Source organism: Anabrus simplex, chromosome 3 (genome assembly GCF_040414725.1).
Source record: "Anabrus simplex isolate iqAnaSimp1 chromosome 3, ASM4041472v1, whole genome shotgun sequence".
NCBI lineage: Eukaryota > Metazoa > Arthropoda > Insecta > Orthoptera > Tettigoniidae > Anabrus > Anabrus simplex.
In genome coordinates this window covers 324,529,219-324,552,686 of record NC_090267.1, presented here as the reverse complement: position 1 = coordinate 324,552,686, position 23,468 = coordinate 324,529,219, and the positions used below count along the sequence as shown (strand labels likewise).

The 23,468-nt window shown below is 38.1% G+C and overlaps 1 protein-coding gene across 2 annotated transcripts in view; it reads right to left on the bottom strand.

Annotated features, from left to right (window-relative positions):
- The window catches only part of LOC136867275 (SLAIN motif-containing protein 2), a 193,504-nt gene that overhangs the window by 101,785 nt on the left and 68,251 nt on the right, over positions 1 to 23,468 (bottom strand). For both annotated transcript variants that reach the window (XM_067144424.2, XM_067144425.2), the window contains exon 5: positions 20,179 to 20,226. In XM_067144424.2, coding sequence (XP_067000525.1) covers positions 20,179 to 20,226 — 48 coding nt within the window. The remainder of the gene's footprint in view (positions 1 to 20,178; positions 20,227 to 23,468) is intronic.

Below are 23,468 nucleotides of genomic sequence, written 5' to 3'. Positions count from 1 at the left end.
TGCAGTCTAGCAAGTTTATGCACATTAGTCAAAGGTAGGTGGAGAAGTGGACGATGCGCCAGTAACCCAGGCGGTAATAACCGGTAATGGACTGTCACTCCTGATAGTGTACGATTTGTTACACCGTTCCACTGTTGCACCAGAGCACAGGAGGATGCAGATCTGTCCTGCAATGCCATTCGGATGAGAGGTCGATCTTCTCAGGGGGTAGTCTGGGTGGTGTGACCAGACCCATCTCATCGTGTTCTACAGCCTTCTGTGAACCATAAATATGAAGTTTTGAAGCTTCCACCTAATCAATACATACATTTATATATTATTGTTCTACAGTACCGTTTTCGACCTTGTAAAGGTCATCTTCAGCTGACTAGCATAACGTACAATTAAAACATCACAATAAGAATGTCACATGATATGGGTGAAAACACAGTCATTACAATTGTTCTAGTTTAAATAATAGTCTACAATAACTGATATAATAATTAAAACTTAACATTATTATATGTACATGAATGATGTATGTTAAAATACATTTTTCTTAAATTATAAAGGTGTCAACATAGTTTGGATAAAAACGTTATCAATTTGCAAATGTTTTTCGTCTTATCTTCGTCTACATTAACCGGTATGAGAGTTAAAACTTTGTAATATATTATGTGCACAGGTGATATATGTTGAATGTACAATATTCTTGAATTGTGAAGTGTCCTTTGTACCACATTAAAACTTATGGCTAGATGAATAAAACATTTTTAAGTACAGATTAATTCTTGCGGCGTGCTGTACATGCGACTATGTTATGATATATGATCAGCCGTGTTCGTCTACTGGTGGTATAATAGTATGAGTTTCTTGAAGTAATATGAACACTTATGTTGAAATCAGGTAGCTGTCCGGTGTTTAGTGCGGGACTTCATCGATATATACACACAGCTTATAGTTTATGCTAAGACTGAAATGAATTGACCATAAAATACGGTATATAACTGTAGATAAGTTGTTGTTTTAGCGACGTGCTTCCCTTAGTTTTTATGTTATTTGATTTTGTCAAATGTCAATATGTATTATAATGCTTGATTTCAACGTATGTCCTACAACACGAAGTGAAGAAAGAAGCCTTCACGCTAACCAAAAAACACAAGATTTGTTGAAATCAAGTATTATAATACATATTGACATTTGACAAAATCAAATAACATAAAAACTAAGGGAAGCACGTCGCTAAAACAACAACTTATCTACATTTATATACCGTATTTTATGGTCAATTCATTTCAGTCTTAGCATAAACTATAAGCTTTGTGTATATATCGACGAAGTCTGCACTAAACACCAGACAACTACCTGATTTCAACATAAGTGTTCATATTACTTCAAGAATCTCATACTATTATACCACCAGTAGATGAACACGGCTGATCATATATCGTAACATAGTCGCATATACAACAGGCCGCAAGAATGAATCTGTACTTCAAAATGTTTTATTCATCTAGCCATAAGTTTTAATGTGGAACAATGGACACTTCACAATTTAAGAATCTAGTACATTCAACATATATCACCTGTGCACGTAAGAGTATTGCTAAGTTTTAACTCTCATACCGGTTAATGTAGACGAAGATAAAACGAAAAACATTTGCAAATTGATAACTTTTTATCTATATATATAAAATAAGAGTTTTGTCTGTACATTGCTCAGAATTTGAAAAGAATGGTATTTCTGTATCGGTCATGTCCATAGTAGCAAGGAAATGCACTTTTTACTTTTCCGTAATTTCTGTCTGTCTGTCTGTATGTACATGCATCACTAGAAAACGGCTGAAGAGAATTTAATGAAAATTGGTATGTAAAGTCGGGGTATGAGCCTCTACAATCTAGGCTATAAATCATTTTACTCACGCTGAGTGAAATGGTAGTTTAGGGGAAGGCCTAAAATTTAATTCTCAAATATTTATTTTATTAGTGGTCCTATCGATAAATACTACATATCGAAAGCTGTATATAATTAAATTTTCGATCATTTATGTCATACATTGGTACCGTACCGGCCTTGATAACATAGATATTCATGAATTTATATTTTTGTTGCCAAGTCCACATCAACGCCGAGTCACGAGAAAATGGGTTAAGAGAATTTAATGAAAATTGGTATATAGAGTCGGGGAATAAGAAACTACAGTCTAAGTTATAAACAATTTTATTCACCCCCGATGAAATTGTAGTTTAGGGGAAGGCGCTTAAAATGTAATTTTTAAATACCCATGTTATTGGCCCTACCGAAAAGTACTACATAACAAAAGTTATAGAGAATACAATTTCCGATCATTTATGTTTTATTCAGTTTTACCGTACCGACTATGATAAGAGTGGTATTTCAGAGTCGGAAGAAAACTAAATGTGGATGCCTACAATATTGTAAGTGCTTAACAATGATCGACAATAACATTACACTGACCATTGTTTGTTGTGATGTTCTTTGTCTCTTATGCTGCTGCTCAACTCAAATAGATGGGATTACTGCTGGCTGCATAACGAGTATAACAACCTGACTGAATATTGGCGGAAAATAGCTAGGGTGTTAGAAAACTTTCTTCTCTAGCATGCCATTCCTCTGGTTCATGTATCTTATTTTCTGATACTGCCGGTACATTACAGACTGGTTCTTCATAGTTTTCCAGCTAATCGATCCCTACTCTGACGCGCTGCTTTGAATGAGCAGTGTGCATACTTAAGGCAGAGGCTGACTTAGTAGTAGTAGTAGTAGTAGTAGTAGTAGTAGTAGTAGTAGTAGTAGTAGTAGTAGTAGTAGTATGGCCTGGTCTAGAATAACAATTTTTGGCTTATTCCAAATTATAGCACCACAATTCACTAAATAACTGAAAATTCAACCCTGAAAAGAGGCGTTTCCTAAGAAAAGCTTCTTCCTCCTCACTTTTATTACATTCTATGTGCATTTTAATCCAAATTAGCAGTGAGATGGGGGTTTTTCCTCTGGCTTGGAGGAAAAATTTGTCTCCAAGTCAGATAGATTTTCCGCCGCCTGCGTAGTGGACTCAGATTTTCCGATTCATCAGGTAAGAGGGCATAGTTTTTGCCCTGGGAGTCTCCACTATTCGACACACCAACCTGGCCGAAGATAAGATGAAGAGTGTTCACGGATTACGGCTCTCTGCGGCTTGGTGATTCCAGCGCTGGAACTTTGGGCTGTTAGATCGGCAGTGTAGTACTGCTCGTTAAAAGTGAGAAAATGTGTGGTTTTTCATTTGATCAAGTATTTCATATAAAAGCATTGCTTTTAATCATGCCATTCATACTGACGTCATTGTAATGACATATGTTCATTTCAGTTGGGGAAACTAATAAGACAGTCTTTCTAAGGATTTAAAAAGGCAGGTGGAGAGTGAGTGTCTGTCATTAAAATGAAAACTCCCCAACCTGATTGTGACTGATGGTAGGCAACGGGGCCTACCCTTACAGTGAAAATTCCCTAACCCAGTCTTCATATGAGAAAAGACTTTGGTGACTTCCCCGTCGCGTTTCTAGGGTAACGTTAAGAGCTACGCAATTTAATACAATCTTGCTTACAACGTGTACACTACCTAACCTAGAATACTGTATACAATGTAGAATTCCGTAGCGAAGCACGGGTATATCAGCTAGTCTATAATATGTGACACCTTTATAATTTAAGAAAAATGTATTTTAACATACATCATTCATGTACATATAGTAATGTTAAGTTTTAATTACTATATCAATTATTGTAGAACAACTGTAATGACTATGTTTTCACCCATATCATGTGACATTCTTATTGTGATGTTTTAATTGTATGTTATGACTGTCAGCTGAAGATGACCTTCACAAGGTCGAAAACGGTACTGTAGAACAATAATATATAAATATATGTATTGATTAGGTGGAAGCTTCCAAACTTCATATTTGTGAATATAATCAATACGGAAATTAAAGTTATAGATTATGATATCCTATGAACCATGCTGTACACATTCGTTGCACTGCCGACACACTCCGTCCCACACGAGCAGCAATTCCCGGGTGCATACATCACATTCTTTCATGCCAATAACGTGCCCTCTTTCAAACTATGGTACGGTTCTTGCATACGGCTGCGAGACATCCTGCAAGTCTGCTCAAGTCACAACGATCCATTACCTTCAGTTTATAGCGACGAAAAGAGCCGCAGGCACATTTTACCAGTCAGTGGTGGTGCGCCGGGATATCGATGTGGATCTTGAACCTGAGGGCCGACATGGTTCAAATACTAATCATTTCTTCAGAACATATTAATGCAAATGTCCTGTGAATATGAACTTCCTATCTCTAGTAATTCAAGGTGTTCTGGTTTTTATGAACGTGAGTGTATATTACTTTTAATCACGTAGGAGGTGGTTTGGGGAAGCAATGAGAATGAAAAGCAATACAGTGAAACCTTGATTATCTGTTCCCCAAAACTAAGTTTACCCATATTATTCGTACAAATTACGTGGTCCCGCGAGCATTCCAATTAAAACATGTATTAAAAATCCAGCGTTATCCGTTCCTCGAAGAAACGATTTCCCGCATCAACCGTTGAGAAATTTCAGTCCCATCAATGTTGAATCCTCGATCAAGCATTTTTCAAGATCTCAAGAATGTACGGCTACGTCAAAACCATTGATCTTCACGTTAACGTCCCGTTGCTCTGGTAATTAGAGCAAGTACTGGGAAAGCGATTGGTGATGAAGTTCCTTCTTCGAATCGCATTCAGCTGGTATTACAGTAGAAGTCCGTTATAGCGAAAATTCACAACAGCGAAAAATTTACTCGCTATAACGGATTGTCGTTATATCCGATTTTTGTATAAAAGTCCGAAAATCCTTCATGCACTTTGAAATCGGTATGAAACGGCAATCCGTTTGTTCAAAACTTCAGATGATATCCACATTACGGCTTACTTGTTTGTTATTTTTCGTAATCCGATACTACGTGAAAGTGTATGTTTAATTTCATTCTGAAAAAAATATAGTTCCGTATTTCTCCGAATCCAAGATGAACCCCACTTTTTCCTTCAAAAAATTTAAATCAGGCTCAAAAAGAAAATTGTAAAATCATACAGGCCTACGCATTTTTAGACTATTTTTAGACGCCGAACATTGACTTGCGTCACGCCGTATTTCTTTTCTTTTTGCGGATGCACAATTATTCTTTATTTCCGCGGGTTAAAGGACCATTAACTTAACATTGGCATCATAATATCGAAGAGAACTCGTTGAAAAATTTCCGGCAATACCTATTCCATGCGTCTCTACAATACAACGATCCATCGGGAAATTATTTTTGCTGTCTATAAAAACTGTTACTTTTACGCAGTGTCAGATATAACCGGCTACTGCTACACGCACGTCTTGCTCGTCGGGTGCGGCCACATTCAACGGCTACCGATGTATAGGCCTAATCGCGAACGTTGAAAGTCAACGAACGAGTTTATTGCGCCACGGTATGGACAACCGCCCTTGCGTTTTTCGTGCACATACCTCACAATTTCATCATCGACTTTCATTAAAGCGTCCTTGTTGCGGACCACAGAATGCATTTTTGTACAGTACGCATTTTTTTAGCTCTTTGTCTTCACGCTAACTCCAAATATTGACTTTAGTTAGGCCTATGCCGTATTTTCTTACTTAAAATTGGCATCATAATATCGACTAGAACCCGCTGAAAATTTGCCGGCAATACCTTTTCCACGTATCTTTACAATACGACTATCCATCACGAAACTATTCCTGCTCTCTATAAACCTTAATTTTACTAAGCGTCAAGTACAATAGACGCGTCAGGACTCTGCCACTGAGTAGACAGGGTTTTTCTAAGAATTCGAAGGGTCGCATGTTCTGATGCCATTCTGTAGATTTGAGAAACACACAGGCACTGTACAACCGGTAGCGATGTGTAGTAAAGAGGCGGTCGTTTATTGTCAATGAGTTCTGTGCGCGTGTGAAAAGAAGCAACGTGGTTACCGCGGTAGTTGCCAGTGGTATACATTAACTTACTGTTAGGCCGCGAATGCAACAACTCTCGAGTTTTCGCATGAGATTCTGAGGGAAAAAAAGTCTTGAATTCGGAGAAATACGGTATCATTCCAGAGATTTCTGTGGTAAACACCTCAGCTTTCTTCTTCAAACAGCGTCACCTAACCTAACCGTATATGTAGCCTATCATGAAAACATATTTGAAACGCATGTAGAGAAATAACCTCCTCGCGAAAAATTTACATGTAAATAGCCGTAACTAGATGCGAGAAGATATGAAATATCCTCTGAAATCAGTGATGTACTCTGCCATATCTTGAGGTGTATGACATTCTCACGTAATTTCCGTATATAACACTAAAATTAAGATATCGTTTATTCAGTCTTTATTTTTACGAGTTAAGAACTGCTTATCGGCCACGTTATTTACGCATTTATTACGAAAACGTGTTATACCGTACTCTTTCATTTCGAATTTCCTTTAGAGAACAGCAGTCGATGGGTATTACTAATCAACTCCATCGCCTTTGAATGTCAACGAGAGAGCTCGCAAATGCACAAAGTGAGAAAACTGTACCGTACCGAAAATGATCGATCGCATTTTGTTGCCAACGTTTCAGTTTTCTTATTCAAACATCGTCACGTATCCTCACTTTACCGTACTACACGTATGATGAAAACACACTTCAAGCGCCGGTAGAGAAATTATACCTTTCTCGTTAGCCTATACATTTTCATAATAGCCTTTCCGTAATTTAACCAGACGCGACAAAATACAAACTAACCTATGAAATCAATTAAGCACTCTGCCACATCTCGAGGTGTATCCCATTTTTACTTAATTGCATTATTTAGCCTCAAAATCAAACGGTCGTTTAGTCAGCCTTCATTTTTAACGAGTTAACAACCGTTATCGGACACGTTATTTACGCATTTATTACGAAAATATGTTCTCTTTCATTTCGAATTTTCTTTACGGAACAGCTGTCGACGGATATTACTAATCGACTCCGACATCGCCTTCGAATGTCGACGAGAGAAATCGCTAGTGCACATAGCGAGGAAACGATGACGAAGGTAATCGATCGCATGCAATATCATCGCTGGGGTGAATAAATATCGGTAACGGGAAAAAAAGCGCGCGCTTTATCGCTCGTAATAACGGATGCGCCAGTGATAGGGTTCTCGCTGTAACCGAAGGACGATACACAGTTTAATATAGAAATTTTGAAGGGGCAGAAAAAGTCGTCGCTATAATGGAGTTCTCGTTATATGCCGTACTCGCTATAGCGGACTTCTGCTGTAATTAGAGAAACCACAAAAATCCTAAGGCTGCAACCGTTAGGAGACAGCATATTCTGACAACTCTACTTGATGAAGGAACAAGTTTCATCAGATGTCCATACTTATAAGAAAAATCTATAATATGTCCATGGCTAGATGTTCATTATTGAATATTTATGATTGTATCATCAAACGTATTTTCACCGCTTCTCTCAGGGCATTTAGTCACTGGAACTTTCAGACAGGAATCGAACTTGCGAGTTTAGCGTATTTTAATTCGGTTGGATATCTTGCGCGATCATAGTTACGGAACATTCTGTACCATGCTAAAAAGAGAAAGATGTACCACCTATTCAATACAATAATACTGTTGCACGAATCAATGTAGCAACATATTTGTTATGGGACCAGTTTCGACATATGTCCATGTCATCATCAGCCTACACAAAAATGGCAAGAAGTCAACACAATTGTAACACTTATGACACTTTTCTTGAATTAAAAATAGAAGTTCATGTAGAGGTTCTTGAGCACTCTTGCTGATCTTGAGGTTAAAAAATGATTCAGTATAATTCACAATATTGTTGTTCAAGGAATAAAATTTGTTGCTAGGTAACAAATGATATGATTTTGTTTTAGTACATCAAAAGGTGGATAGTGGTATATATAAAAACTCTTAGAATATGAGACTATTAGTACTGATATGGATTTTATGATATCTAAGGAAAAGAAAAGAAATTAAAAATAAGAAATAGAAAAGTGAAAATGGTAAGGTAAGTAATATTATGAGGCTCACTTTAATTTAGCCTTGTCATGAAGTACAAGAGGAAGTAAGAACCGAAAATAGTTCAATTAGTTCAATACGGATCAGTGATGAAGTTTTTAACTTTAAATGCATTCCATACCAGGCTAACAACGAAGGCCTCCGCCGACTTGTGCTTTGTTAAGAGCTTTCTGTTGAATGTTTCATTCAGTTGGCTGTGTTACTAGCAGGCGAAAACTAACAATTTACACAGTAGAGTTTTGGTTTGCTTATACAGTACAGACTGAAATGGCGCGACCTGTAAAGCACGTGAAAAATCTGCAAGAAAAACTTCAGATTATAGACGAAGTTGAAAGAAATCCAACAGAAAAAAAAGTTGACATCGCGAAACGTTTAGGGTTACCTGCTCCGACGCTGAATACAATAACAGGGAAACAACAAGAGACATGTGAACAAGTAAAAAAATGTGGAACCTCCACTTAGAAGAGAAAAATGGGGAAGGAATCGAGATATTCCAATAGTGAAGCAAGAATGGGCGTCAAAAAATGTTCTGTTTCGAATGGATGGATTTTCCGGTTTAAGGAGCGTCATGGGCTGGTGTATAAAAAGCTTGTTGGCGAGAGTGCTGCAGTTGGCGGTTCGGCTGCGGAAGACTGGGAAAAAAATCTCCAGAGCTGGTTGAAGGATACAAACCGAAGAACGTCTATAACGCAAATGAAACCAGCCTATTTTTCAACTGTTTACCGGATCGCAAGCTAGCTCTTAAAGGGGAATCTTGTCATGGAGGCAAAAATGCAAAGGACCACATAACTGTTTAGTTGTGCTGTAACAGTGACGGGTCAGACAAACATATCCCTATCGTTATAGGCAAAGCAGTGAAACCGAGATGCTTTACAAACGTCAAGAAGTTACCATTGTGGTGCTATGCGAACGGTAAAGCCTGGATGACCACAGACATTTTTTTTTTTTCTTCATGGATTGGACGCTTCTATGGGTGCTCAACCGAGAAAAATAGTTTTGTTTGTAGATAACTGTGCTGCCCACCGCAGGAACTTTCTTTCTTAAGAAATGTGAACGTTATTTTCTATCTCCCAAACTGTACCGGTGTCCTCCAGCCTCTGGAAGAGGGGGTGATAAAGTGCATTAAAGGCTACTACCGCAAGCAGCTAATGCAAGGGCTGTGTGTATGTTGGATGCAGAGTAAGAAGTGAAGATGAATAGTATTCTACAGGCAATCCACTTTGTTGTGTCAGCATGGTTCCAAGTTTCGCCCTCCACCATTCAAAATTGTTTTCATAAATGTGGCTTTGGCGAAATCAGACACACGAACGACACGGTCAGCGAAGAACAACTTATTAGTGAGGACTGGGAGAAGCTCGTGCCAAGGGATGTTAACTTTGAGACGTACGCTACAGTCGATAGTGAACTCGCCACTTGTGGTGTAAAGAGCATAGAACAGCTGTGTGACGATGCTACTGCTACAACCAGTGCAAGCACCATGCTATTGCTACAACCAGTGCAAGCACCATGCATGAGATCGTGAACGAGGGGGAAGACGAAATCAAAATTGAACCCCTGCCAACATTTGCCGAAGCATTAGCCACCTTTGACAAAATTCGCAACTATATTACTGTGCATGACACAGGCAGCAGCAAAGTACAGAACATTTTAAATGTTGAGGAGCACTGTACCGTATTAAGGTAAGACAAAACAAAAAACAACTAACAATTAAAGACTTTTTCACTACAAAGTGACTACTATATTCTGTGGCTGAAGAAATAATGATGAATAATACAATACATCATCATTGGGAACTTAAATGCACAAGTTGGGACAGACAGATTTGGTTATGAGGAAATCATTGGACAAAATGGGTTTGAGAACAGAAATGCAGAAGGCAAAAAACTGCTTGATTTGTGCAGAAGAAATGGACTGATCATCAAAAAACACCTTCTTCCAAAAACAAGACAGCCACAAGATAAGATATAGCTGGGATGGAAAACATCTCTCATCGACTATATCATCACTAACAAAGGAGGAGGGAAATATGTAACTGATGTCAAAGTTATCCCCAGTGAGAGTATGGACAGTGATCATAGATTATTAATTGCAGACCCCAATCATGTGGTTAACACAATCCCGAAGAAAAGAAAAAGAAAACGTAAAGTGAAGACTTGGAAATTAGAAGAAGCCAAGCTGAAGGAAGAATGTGTTACACTGTTGCACCAGAGCACAGGAGGATGCAGCCTAGGATACAGAGACAATTACCAAAAGGGGAAATTAATACAGTAGAAGAAGAATGGAAAGTTTTTAAAGATACTTTGGTGGGTGAAGTTAGACACACGTGAGGAGTAACAGGATCGAAAATGAAAGAAAAAGAGACACCTTGGTGGAATGACAGAGTCAGATTGGCTATAAAAGAGAGAAATTAGGCAAAAAAGATGTTAGACAAAGAAAAGCAAAGAGATGAACAAGATCCAGGTGGCTAAGAAATGATTAAACTACAGAAACTCTTACAGGGCAAAAAACCTTACAGCTAGGAGGATAGTAAGAGAAGAGAAAGAATGGAATGAGTTTGTGGAAAAGTTGGAAGAGGACAGCAGAGGAAACAAAAAACTTCTTTGCCACCAAGCAAAATAACCTAGAAGATATCAAGGTAATAGAGCAGGACAATGGGTCAGTAGTATGAGAGGAAGATGGAATCAAGAGAGAATTCAAGACCTCCTTTGACAAGCTCCTGAATGGAGAGGCATCAAATGTAATTCAAAACAGAGAAGAATCTGGAAAATGTGAAGAGCACAGTAAAAATATGGAGCCACCCATCACATGGCTGGAGATAGAGAAGAGCCTTAAAGGTATGAAGAAAGGGAAAGCTGCAGGAATAGATGAGTTAGGTGTAGACATGTTGAGAACAGGAGGAACCCCAGCAATCCAATGGCTATATAGACTCCTAAATGTAGTATGGCTGCAAAACACCATCCCAGAAGACTGGAAGAAAGGTATAATTGTACCTATATTCAAGAAAGGCAGCAGACAGAAATGTACCAACTACCGTGGCATTACTACTCTCTCGTGGACTAAAAATTCTGGAAAAAATTATACAGGATAGATAACGAGAAATTGTAGAACCACTTTTAGAAGAGGAACAATATGGCTTTAAGCCTGGAAGATCTACAACAGATCTTATATTTACTGTCAGGATGCTAATAGAAAAAACAATAGGAAAAAGAGAAGCTTTTATATCTACTGTTCCTTGACATCGAAATGGCCTATGACAGCATACCAAGGGAGCTTATTTGGGAGTGCCTGAGAAAGCTCAAAGCTCGAGACAGTCTAATTTCAAAAGTTAAGGTGCTTTACAAGAAAACCAGAAGCTGTGTACAAGTCGGTTCTGGACTGTCAGACTTGTTTGAGACAAAAAGGGGGAGTACAACAAGGTAGTGCTTTGTCGCTCGTATTATTTATCATTGTAATGGATACCATATTAAAAGCAACAAGACTTAAAAGCATTTGCAGATGATGTACTAATTTGGGGTAACTCAGAGAAAGATGTGGAAGAGACTTCAGGAGTGGAGTAAAGAGTTTGAGAGATATGGATTAAACATCAACAAAGCTAAAACAGGTGTGTTGAAGGTACAGAGGGGTGACAACCAGCCAGAAATCATGCTAAATGGCACTAAGCTGACAGTGTCACAGAATTTAAGTACTTGGGTAGTATAATGTCCAAGGATAACTTCGCTAAATATGAAGTAAACAGTCGAATCAGCAAAGCAATATATTTTTTACCTCCAAGTAAGCTACTATGTGATAAACAAGTACCACTCAAAACCAAGATGACACTGTATAAATCATACTACACCCCTATCTTCACATACAGCCTGGAAACCGCTACATTAACAAGAAAGGACGACTCAAAACTCCAAGCAGCAGAAATAAAGTTCCTACGCACAATGATCCAGAAGACCAGGAGGGATAAAATCAGGAATGAAAAAGTCAGAAGATGTAGGACTAGAAGACCCCTTACTCCAGAAGATTCAAAAGGCAAGACTGAAGTGGTTTGGTCATGTGAAAAGAATGAGTGCCAATAGGTCTGCAAGAAAGGAGTATGAAAGAGAAAGAAGGGGAAAGAGACCAATGGGTAGACCTAGAGAAAAATGGACAGAGTTAGTGAAGGAGGATGTAGAACAGAAAGGTCATAACTGGGAGCGGATTGTGAAAGAAGAATGGTTCATGGACCAAACAAAATGGAAGGAACTCGTATACCACACCTGGGAAACAGGAGTTGGTCAACGATGATGATGATGATGATGAAGAAGAATACAATTTAAGTGTTTTTTTTGTATATACAGTACCTAGTAGTGATGGGACATTCAATTCATTTTACTGAATCGATTCATTTGATTCCGTTCACGTTACTGAATCGATACAGTGATCCGATTCACGGCTCATTGGTCACTGCTCCTACTGCATCTGTGTAGTATGTGCTGGTAAGACAGCAGCAACAGCATTCAGTGCTCGCAGCTGCCATCTGGTCTTCATACTATGAACTCCTTTCTTAGAAAAAATGCTAGTTACTCTAATACATCGAAGGTTTCCGGCGACGCAGGGTGGGAAAGGTTAGGATTAGGAAGGTAACACCAATGGCCTGAATTAAGGTACAGTCTCAGCATTTCCTGGTGTGAAAATGGGGAAACTACGAAAAACCATCTTAACGGCTGCCGACGGTGGGATTCGAACCCACCATCCCCCGAATGCAAGCGCATAGCCACGCGATATTAACCGCACGACAACTCGCTCAGTCATTTTTGAAAATATGTATTTTTCTATCAGCTGAGGATTTTTTTAAATCGTCATATTTTGTGTAGGCTACCCGAGATGTACAGTAGCCCGCTGGTTTTCTGATTCAACATACTGTTATTGCGTCTGTCCACATATTATTGAAGTCTTGTGCAACGATGTGACATATGAACTGAGAAAATACTGAGCCTTTTTCCCAATATAAAACAGGTACTTTTGAGTGGTCATGAGCATGACTCATAGTCATAGGGCAGGCTAGAGTCGAGTTTAATTGTCAAATGTCAACTAAGTTATAATACTAAAATTCATTAAACTAATAAATAGTATAACCTAATAGCCTGCCTACTTACTAGCTACTTCAGAATTATGTTGTGACTACCTTTTTAACGCTGCAAATAAATCCATCTATTATTTAAACCTCCCTGTAAGAAGAGGACAGTGAATGCAAATGGGTATTATTTTCAAATGAGCTGAGTTCGAGAGTCCATTATAAAATACGATTCTTTCAGTGTAGCATGTCTCACTGTATGTCTCGCTGCAGTGAGCCGATAAGGAGCCGTGCGTATCTTGTGTCTCACTGAGCCGGCTCGTTCACGATTCTTTCCGTGTGCCATGGCTCACTGTATGTCTCGCTGCAGCGGAAGCTCGGCTCTCCGCGTGTCCAGTGAGCCGATAAGGAGCCGTGTGTATCATGTGTCTCACTGAGCCTCGCTCGTTCACGATTCTTTCGATGTGCCATGATTCACTGTCTCGCTGCAGCGGAAGCTCGGCTCCCCGTCAACGTTCAGTGAGTGCGCCACTCAGCACTGTCCGCTGGGAGTAAGCTGAATCGTGTGCCGTGAGCTCGCCGTTCCTGTGAATCGATTCACTCGGACGCTTGAATGAATCGATACACTGCTTCGAATCATGCATTCAGTAGCCAACACTAGTACCTAGCCTATATGTGTGCGACATGACACTTTATTTTTGTGAGTGTGAGTCTGTTACATTACGATATCTTCTTGGATTTAATGTATTTTGGTATAATTTTTGTATATGTGCATTGTAATTAGCTTACTTCTTTATAAGACTGGACCTATTACAACTTATGCTTATTTACATGTTTCCAACTATCTTTTTAAACTACCACAGGTATATTCATGTGAACTGCACGAGTAATATTATGCCTATCGTGCAACCCACATTTCTCGCCTGTTTATCGGTCAAAAAAAAAATCATGAATGGAAAGTACCGAGGCCTAAAACTTGGGCGACCTTGAAGTTAAATTCCGCGCCGTAAGTTCGTAATATAGCACGAAAACATTTACTGATAAAAGAGTTATGTCATTCATTTTTAGGTTATTAAATCAAAGTCATCAGATAACGATTACTGTAAATAACTGTATCTCTTCCAGTTACATTTATTCAAGGTAAAAGAACAGAAGAGAGGTAGCTACCATACACCTTTTTAAGTCATCAATTAAGTGACTGGATGATAATGTTTTCCCAATCGGCATAATTACTCCGATACACTCTCTTTGCAGTAATAGTGAAACTGGAGTCTCAGATGTGGTTTTGAATTTCTTAGATATTAATATAATTCAGATAACTTATTTAGTAGAATATTTCTCGATGAGCTTGGCTGATGAAAGTTGCTGCCCTGAAGGATGTTTTCACGGGAAAGTGACAAAGTTTCCCGGTAAAATAATTTAAAATATAAAGTTTTTAACTAATGTATCTTATGCAGGCGTTTTTGTACAAATAAAATTATATATTTAATGCCAAAAACTTCATAATGGTCCGTATTGAAAAAAAGATTTACATTCAAAAACAGAGGTAAGGTTATCCACCTGTTCAATACTACTTACAATGTGTTATCATTAAAATGTCACATTTTATTATTCCATTTGGTGGGTACCGGTTTTGGCATTATATAATGCCATCATCAGCCCAAGATTTAAGCAAGCAAGGACACTTAATAAAATACATATATATGTATACATAGATAGAAGTGAAGATAGCTCCCAGTTCTCTTGCGAAATGATCGGGAATAAGTGTGGTGTAAACAATAAGCAAGCAAAGAATGGTATCCAGTGTGAAAAGTGTTTAATTAGGTACCATTTTGAGTGTATATGTAGTGCTGGTTTTGCTAAAAATGAAGATACTTGGACCTGTGTGAGCTGTGGCGAGTGCAATTTGAATAGCGGAAACAAACCTAGGCCTACAGCGGTCAACTTATCACTGGTGTCTCATTCCTTGGAGGATGGAGGTAATGAAAATGTACTTCTAATTCTCTCTTTATTGCAACAGGATTTACAAGCATTAAAAGCGGAGAATGAGATCTTAAAGGAGAAGCTACGTTTACTGGAATCGAAAGTACCGGTTAACACTCAGAACACAGGTGGCTCCGTGAATTCTAGCGTGTGGTGTCAAGTTGCTTCGGATTCTAGGAGGAAAAGTGTACAGTTAAATAAGGACAACTTTGTAACTGATACCAAAAATAGATTTTCAACCCTGGGGGTAGTAAGCAATACGCAAGGACTTACCCGTATGGGAAGCAGTCAAACGTATAGCACAAACTCCATTACAACACGTGGCAAAGTTAGGCCTAAAATCCCATACAGTGCACCGGCGAAAGTGTCAAACATACTTATATTTGGTGATAGCCAGGCGAGGGGAATTGCGAAGGAAATGAACAATGAAGATATTGCAGCATCGGCTGTCATCTATCCTGGGGTCCCAATCAAGAAGGTACTGGAAAACACGGAGCAGGCAGCAAGAAATCTCGGAAGTTGTGATGCAGTAGCGATCATCGGCGGGACGAACGACGTAGCTCACAACGACGCTAAGAATGTAATTTTTCAACTTAAATGTACACTAGGTAAGCTGTCTCACACTAACATCTTTGTACCGGGCGAGTTGGCTGTGCGCGTTGAGGCGCGCGGCTGTGAGCTTGCATCCGGGAGATAGTAGGTTCGAATCCCACTATCGGCAGCCCTGAAGATGGTTTTCCGTGGTTTCCCATTTTCACACCAGGCAAATGCTGGGGCTGTACCTTAATTAAGGCCACGGCCGCTTCCTTCCAACTCCTAGGCCTTTCCTATCCCATCGTCGCCATAAGACCTATCTGTGTCGGTGCGACATAAAGCCCCTAGCAAAAAACAAAAAAAAAAAAAAACAAAAAAAAAAAACATCTTTGTAGTGAACATGTCCCACAGGCATAATTTGAGTAGAGACTCGTGTGTGAACACTGAAGTGGACAAAGTTAATAGATATGGTTAAAATTTGTAAACATTTTCGTAATAATACTCAGGTAATTAAATGCAGCAGTTTTGAGAGACACTGTTACACAAAGCATGGCCTTCATCTAAACAAGTCAGGTAAATGAAAGATTGCAAATATTGTACTATATTTTATTAATCATAAGATACGTATTGTAAGAAAGGCAACTCCCTTGAGTTATAATACTGACCAGGAAAACTAGTAGAAAGAGCCAGCTGTACTTCAAGCTGGCTCATTCATATAGAAAATGAAACTCAGGCTAAGGAATTTCAGGTTACCCAACTGCAACAGTCAAGTTTTAGGGAGGAAGGGGGTCTGAGATTGCTCCTGGTAAACTTTCATCAGAGTGTAGTAAATAAACAATTAAAATTCAGTACATTGATGGAATCTTATGAGACTGATGTGGTGATAGGAGTGGAATCGTGGTTGAGAGAAGGGGTGGGTAATAGAGAAGTATTTCCAAAAGGGTAGTCTATCGTAGAGACCGAGGAGATAAAATGGGAGGGAGGTGCTTATTCTGGTGAAGGAAACTTACTGTTCACATAAATGGTTTACCAAAGAAAGGGATGAAATATTAGGAATAAAATTAATTTCTGATAATATGAAGGAGGTGGGAATTACAGGAACATATAGGCCTGGAAGAGAGGAAAGAAACATGGAAATATTTGAGAAAATAATAGATTATGCTCATAAAAACATTATTTTTTTTGCTATTTGCTTTATGTCGCACCGACACAGATAAGGCTTATGGCGACGATCATAAAAACAATAATAATGATATGGTAATAACTGGGGGAGATCTAAACTTGCCTGAAGTTGAATGGAATGGAGCTGCAAGTGAAGCCCATGAACAGAAACTGGCAAGTAAGTTAATTTGGGAGGGAGGATTTACACAAGTAGTATAAGAACTGACTGGTCTCAATAACTTGCTAGATGTATTCTTGGTTGAACCATGGGAAATTGTTGATAAAACTGAGGTAATTGAAGGAATAGGTGACCATAAGGCTGTAATAATGGATGTAGGACTGGTACCAAAAAGGCTTAATAAGAGGGTCACACAAGACAAGAAATTGTACTGAAAAACTGAAGTTGATGAATTTGGGACTTACCTTAAATCACAATTCAGTTGTTGGATAAGTGAAGGGAGTAATGTGGATACACTTTGGGCTAAATTCAAAGGAATCATTTGAGAAGGTGAGAAGAGATTTGTACCTGTTAAGAAGGGTAAAATGACCTCAGACCCTGTTTATTAAACAAGGGAAATAAGGAAATTAAAAAGAAAATGTAGAATAGTAAACAGGAAAATCAAAGAGGGTAGGGAGAATAGAGAAACTAGAAAACAGCTAATGAGGGAACAATAGAGTGAAAAAGGAAGCAAAAGAAAATTATATGAATGGCATACTTCAAGGGGGTAATGACCACAATGGGAAATGGAAAAAGCTGTATTCATATATCAGGAATCAAAAAGGAAAAGGAATCCAAATTCCCAAAATGGTGGGAGAAGCGGGTGAACACTGTTTAACAGATACTGAGAAAGCAAATTTATTTAGTAGGGAATTCAGAGATTCAGTAGAAGATTGTTAGGAGTTGGAAACCGAAACAGATTATAAAGAGGGAAAGACACATAGGGAAACAAGAAGCTTCTTATTCACAAATGAAGATAATTTCAGAGAAATCCAGCTGCTTCAGCAAGGAAAAGCAGCAGGAAGTGATCAAATTACTGGGGAGGTATTAAAGACAATGGTGTGGTACATAGTGCCTCATTTAAAATTTCTCTTTGACTATGTGGGGAATCTGTAATAATACCAATTTATAAAGGAAAGGGTGATAAAACAAAACCTGAGAACTACAGATCAATCAGCCTGACCAGTGTAGTTTGTAAAATACTGGAGAGTTTAATAGCAAAGTACATCAGAGGGATATGTGATGATTAAAATTGGTTCATTATGTCATCTGCATAAATCTTATTTTTGATTTTATATAGTTCGCTAAATCATTTGCGTATATTAAGAAAAGTAACGGACCGATTATGCTACCCTGTGAGCCAGTATGGATTTAGAAAGAAATTTTCTTGTGAGGCACAACTGGTGGAATTTCAGCAGAACATATCAGATCAGTTGGATTCAGGAGGCCAGTTAGATTGCATAGCCATAGATCTTTCCAAAGCCTTTGACAGAGTGAAACATGGAATATTATTAAAGAAACTGGAGGGAATAGGATTGGACGTAAGGGTTATACGTTGGATAAGAACTAAGTTCAAGGGATCTGAAAGTCAAAGTAGGAAATAATGTATCACAGGAAGAGAAAGTTTGGAAGGGAATTGCACAGGGTAGCATAATCGGTCCGTTACTTTTCTTAATATACGCAAATGATTTAGCGAACAATATAAAATCAAAAATAAGATTTATGCAGATGACATAATTGTTTATAGGGAAATAAATAGCATTAAGGATTGTTCAGAATTACAAAGGGACCTTGAGAGTATCCAACAATGGGTTGAAGAAAATAACATGAAGGTTAATGGAGGCGAATCAACTGTTTCAACATTTATGAACAGGAGCTTTAAAACTGAATTTAAATATACTTTGGGTGCAAATACTTAGGTGTGAGATTTGGAAGTAATTTGAACTAGAAGGGTCATGTTGATGAAATTGTTGGGAAAGCATACAGATCGTTACATGTCAAGATGAGGCTACTTAAAGGATGCAACAAAGAATTAAAAGAGAAAAGTTACTTATGCAAACAGTGTTTGGGATCATCATCAAGAATACCTAATAAAAGAAATAGATAGTGTGCAGAGGAAAGCAGCAAGATTTGTAACAGGGGATTTCAGGAGAAAAAGTAGTGTATCAGAAATGTTAGAGGAACTTGGGTGGGAAACTTTAAGTAAGAGAAGGGAGAAAACTAGACTAATAGGATTATATAGAGCCTATACAGGAGAAGAAACATGAGGAGAAATCTGTGAGAGGCTTCAGTTGGAAAATAATTATATCGGCAGGACTGACCACAAGTATAAAATTAGAAGGAATTTTAGCAGAAGCGATTGGGGTAAATTTTCATTCGTTGGGAAAGGCGCGAAGGAGTGGAACAGTTTACCAGGGGTTTGATCCTTTTCCAAAATCTGTACAGATATTCAAGGAGAGAATAAACAGCAACAGAGAAAATAAATGAAGTGTTAGAGGGCATTCGACCAGTGCAGGTTATTGTAAATAAAAAATGTTTGAATAAATTAATTCCATCCCGTGGTCTATGGAGATTGGACAGCTGAAGTAGTGGACTGCCTGTAGGGGTGAGGCACAGAAGGGACTTGAGGGCCCTGGGACCGCTACAGTAGCTGTGAAGGCCCTTCAGGAACTCTGAAAAGCGGTGACAAAAGGGGCTCTTGGTTAAGACGCAGCAGGTCGTTATGCTACTTAGGTTCCAAAATGGGTAAAAAATAAATAAATAAATAAATGCAAAGTAAATTTTAATCTTATACCAGTTGTAAAGTACTATTTGAAGTAATTCCACATACTGTATATGAGATGACTATGTTTGTAAGTACAAGAGATATTATAAGTAGAATTTTGTAAACAATATAAATTTATTAAAGACGAGCTGTGTGTTTAATAGAAAAAAAATTGTTAGTGTAAATTGTATAATATTGTATTCTAGAAAAATGTCTTCTTCTCTTGTTAATTTAAAATTTAGTGTTTGACAATAATGTATTTTAGTGTACCATTTGCCACTGAGGTAGACACCCCATTTGCAAATAAAGTGATTTTGATTTGATTTATTTCCAAATGCATATCTTAGTCTTTCCGTGTTGTCTCCTGTTTGCGAGGAAAAAAAATAGTTGCTATGACATGACTCGACACTCGTATTTCTTTACTGTGAAGTACAGTCAAACTGTTGACGGTTTTAATTCGTCCCCAGATTTTCCATTTCCCCGTATTGTACATTTTCTTTTTCTGAGGCCCCCCCCAAAACGGAGAATCAAGGTTCCACTGTAATTAAAAGAGAACACAAGAAATAAACATATATCAAAAGCATGTCTCACCATCTCTGTTATTACTTCGCTTTGGAGTAGATGTAACTTGCTTCAAGCCTGAAACAAAGAAAGCATATGTTGTTATTATCTGCACAAGACCAAGATATCTATTGAAATATTCACACTATTCTGATTTACACTGAGGAACAAATTCTTCACATGAAGTAGTGAAGCACATTCTACATACCATATTTTCTTCCATAATTAGTGATGCTGAATAATTTATACACCCCAACTTTTTTTGGTTCAAAGTGGGGAGAAAGAAATTTTTGCACGTTTGACGCACCCACCTTCTCCATGATTCATCGCACAGTTCCAGATGCGTATGGAAATAATGTCGAGTAGCAGCCTTCTTACTGTGAAACTTGGCATTCCAAATACTATACAATTTCTTGTTATTACCCATTAGGAAGTACAACTGCACTAGTTCAGTGGGTGAATCAATGCAGACCTGACTAGTGACACCCTATTCCAGTCAGGTACAAACATACTATTTTAGGTGTGTTTACAGTACATGCATGTTCTGTGACCTCAAAATTGTTTGTTAGTCCACAATGAGCAAGTATTCAAGTAATTCTGTATCATATTAACTTGTGGTGATCAGTTACGCCAAAACACATGGGAATAAGGCAGTGGCCCACAAGTATTCCATGTCCGAGTGCAATGTGTGCTAGTGGCAGAAACAGAGAACTGCACTTCAAGCGATCAGCGCGTCTCGCAGTGCATTTTGTGGCCAAAATTGTGGCAGGTTTCCACAAGTAGAGGAGGATCTGCAGAAATACAAGATTTCGATGGCATGCAGTTTATTTTACAAAATGCTGTATTTTAAAGAACGAGAAGTAGCTGCAGCATATGGGATCAGAATATCGGATTTTAAGGTTAGCTGAGGCTGGACGATTAATTTTATGGAGAGAAATGGCTTTCCCTTTGATGAAAATCATCATAATGTCAAAGAATGCCAACCTATTTTAACCAAAAGTAATTAATTTTCATCCCTTCGCGATTGGGAAATGGACAAAGAATGCCGAAAAAACTTCAACTAAAAAGTCATTGATTTTTGTCACTTCGTGAATGGGAAACAGAAAGAAGAAAAACTGCCTTCCCAAATAGGAAACTCAGATCAGACATCAATTAGTTTCAATATGCCACAAAGTTGAGTAATCGATAAGATAGGGCAATCAAGTGATAATGTATGCACTACTGGAAGCGATAAAGAACAATGTAATACGATACTTGCTGTTACAACTGATGGCGAAAAACTTGCATCTTACATTATTCTGAAAAGATAATGCCAAAAGTAAAATTTCCGGGAGGGATCCAGGTTCATATCCAAGAAAGAGTGTGCATGGACACGTCACTCTTGCAAGGTTGGTAACCAACGGTTTTGGGAAATGCTTAGCCCTCCTCATGCTGGACAGTCTTCGTGGCCACCTGATGGAAGACACTAGGAAATTACTGGAAACCACGAAAATAGATTTGGCAGCGATTCCTGGTGAAATGATTGGTACTTCAACCCTTGGACATTTCAAGGACAATGTGTGAAAACTCTTACCAGTCCTGGATGGTAGAAAATGTGCATGAACTTATTCCAACAGACAAGATTCAGAAACCAGCTATGGAACTCCTTTTTGAGTGGGTATTGCATACTCGGGACATGATCTCTTCAAAGGTGATCGAAAAGAGCTTCAAGAAAGCATGAATCATGATTACATGAGATGGGAGTGAAGATGACTTCTTATGCAGAGATGTGAGCAGCGACAGTAGCAGTTCTTCCTGCAGTGCTGATAGCGACAATGAAGGTTAAGAGTTTTGTGTTTTTTTTCCCTTTCTGAAGGTATGTCATTATTACGTGATTGGTGCTTTAGTTAATCCATATTTATTTTACTTCAGGTCATAGTAACAGCTTGTAATGGGAAGAATACTGTCCAGCGTTTGTACTTCAAACCTGCATGTCCAACTTGCCCAATGAGAGTGAGTGTTCCGAAGGAAACTTATGCTGTAATTTTATGACAAATGACAGTAATTGCAAATAAGTTAAACATATTTTGTGAATGGTATATTTGATATATCCTTCAAATATAAATAAACTATTTACATATTCCTTGAATAATTTATGCACTCAAATTTTTTGTCTGTTATTTTTGTCAAAAAGTGTGTTAATTATGTGAGAAAATATGGTATGGGAATAATCAAGTACTTCACCTAGGACTTTCTCTAAATTGATTATGAAACATATAAGAGTTTCAGTTCCTATGTACTGTAGTTATCAATTTATGGAATCTAAAATTGGTGGTTGTAGCAGTCAAATAAGAGACACCTCGAAATGAAATTGTGTTGCAAGCACCTTTGGGCATAACCAAAGAAATTGATGATTATGATGATGCTTGTTGTTTAAAGGGGCATAAAATCTAAATCATCAGCCCCTGCCAAAGAAATTAACTGGGTAATTAACTCCCACAAGGTTTTAACAACATCAACAAGAAAATTAAAATTATGATCAGTTCCTCAAATAGAAATTCCCGGACAAAAAATCTGTTTAGATCTGTCAAATCAAGGAACTCTCCATCATTTAGTGTAAACTGTCGAAGGCCTTCCTTTATGAGGTAAATATAAAATCCTCCAAAACAGTAAAACCTGTGGCAGGAAGGCATGGAAACTAAAAGTGCGCAACCTTGAAGATTACCTCGAGGAACCTTTGCCCATAATTGAGCTATAGGTGGTCATTTCTGACATTAAATTGAGCAGGGGACCTGGAATTGACAAATTGATGATGATGCTTGTTGTTTAACCCCTATGTGCCCACTGTCGACATTTGTCGATGTTAATATCTGAACATTGTCAATCTTATATCAGAAAACCGGAAGAATATTTTTGAGGTGCATTGTTTACAGTTCATTATTTGATACTTACTGCACAGCACGAAAACATTCGGTTTTGCGTCTTATCGTGTGGCTGCGTATGAAATATCATTCCGTATACACTCAAGAGGATGACGCTTCCATCGCAGTGAGTAATATTTTCTTATAATATTGTTACAGTTGAAAGTAAGATCGGACTGTTATGTTAAACATAATAACGAAACATGCCTTTAACAGATTTTGAATTAATTTATGGCTGATTTATAGTTGCTTTTGTCTAACAGAGCACAAAAGTTCCATGCCGCGAATGGGATTGCCTCAGTACCAATATTAGAATTTTCATTTATTCTTCTCAGATTGACCGTCGAGCAGATCGTAAGCATTCTGGAAGAATTACAAGACATCCTAGATGCTAATATATACATAGAATCACCTGAAAAT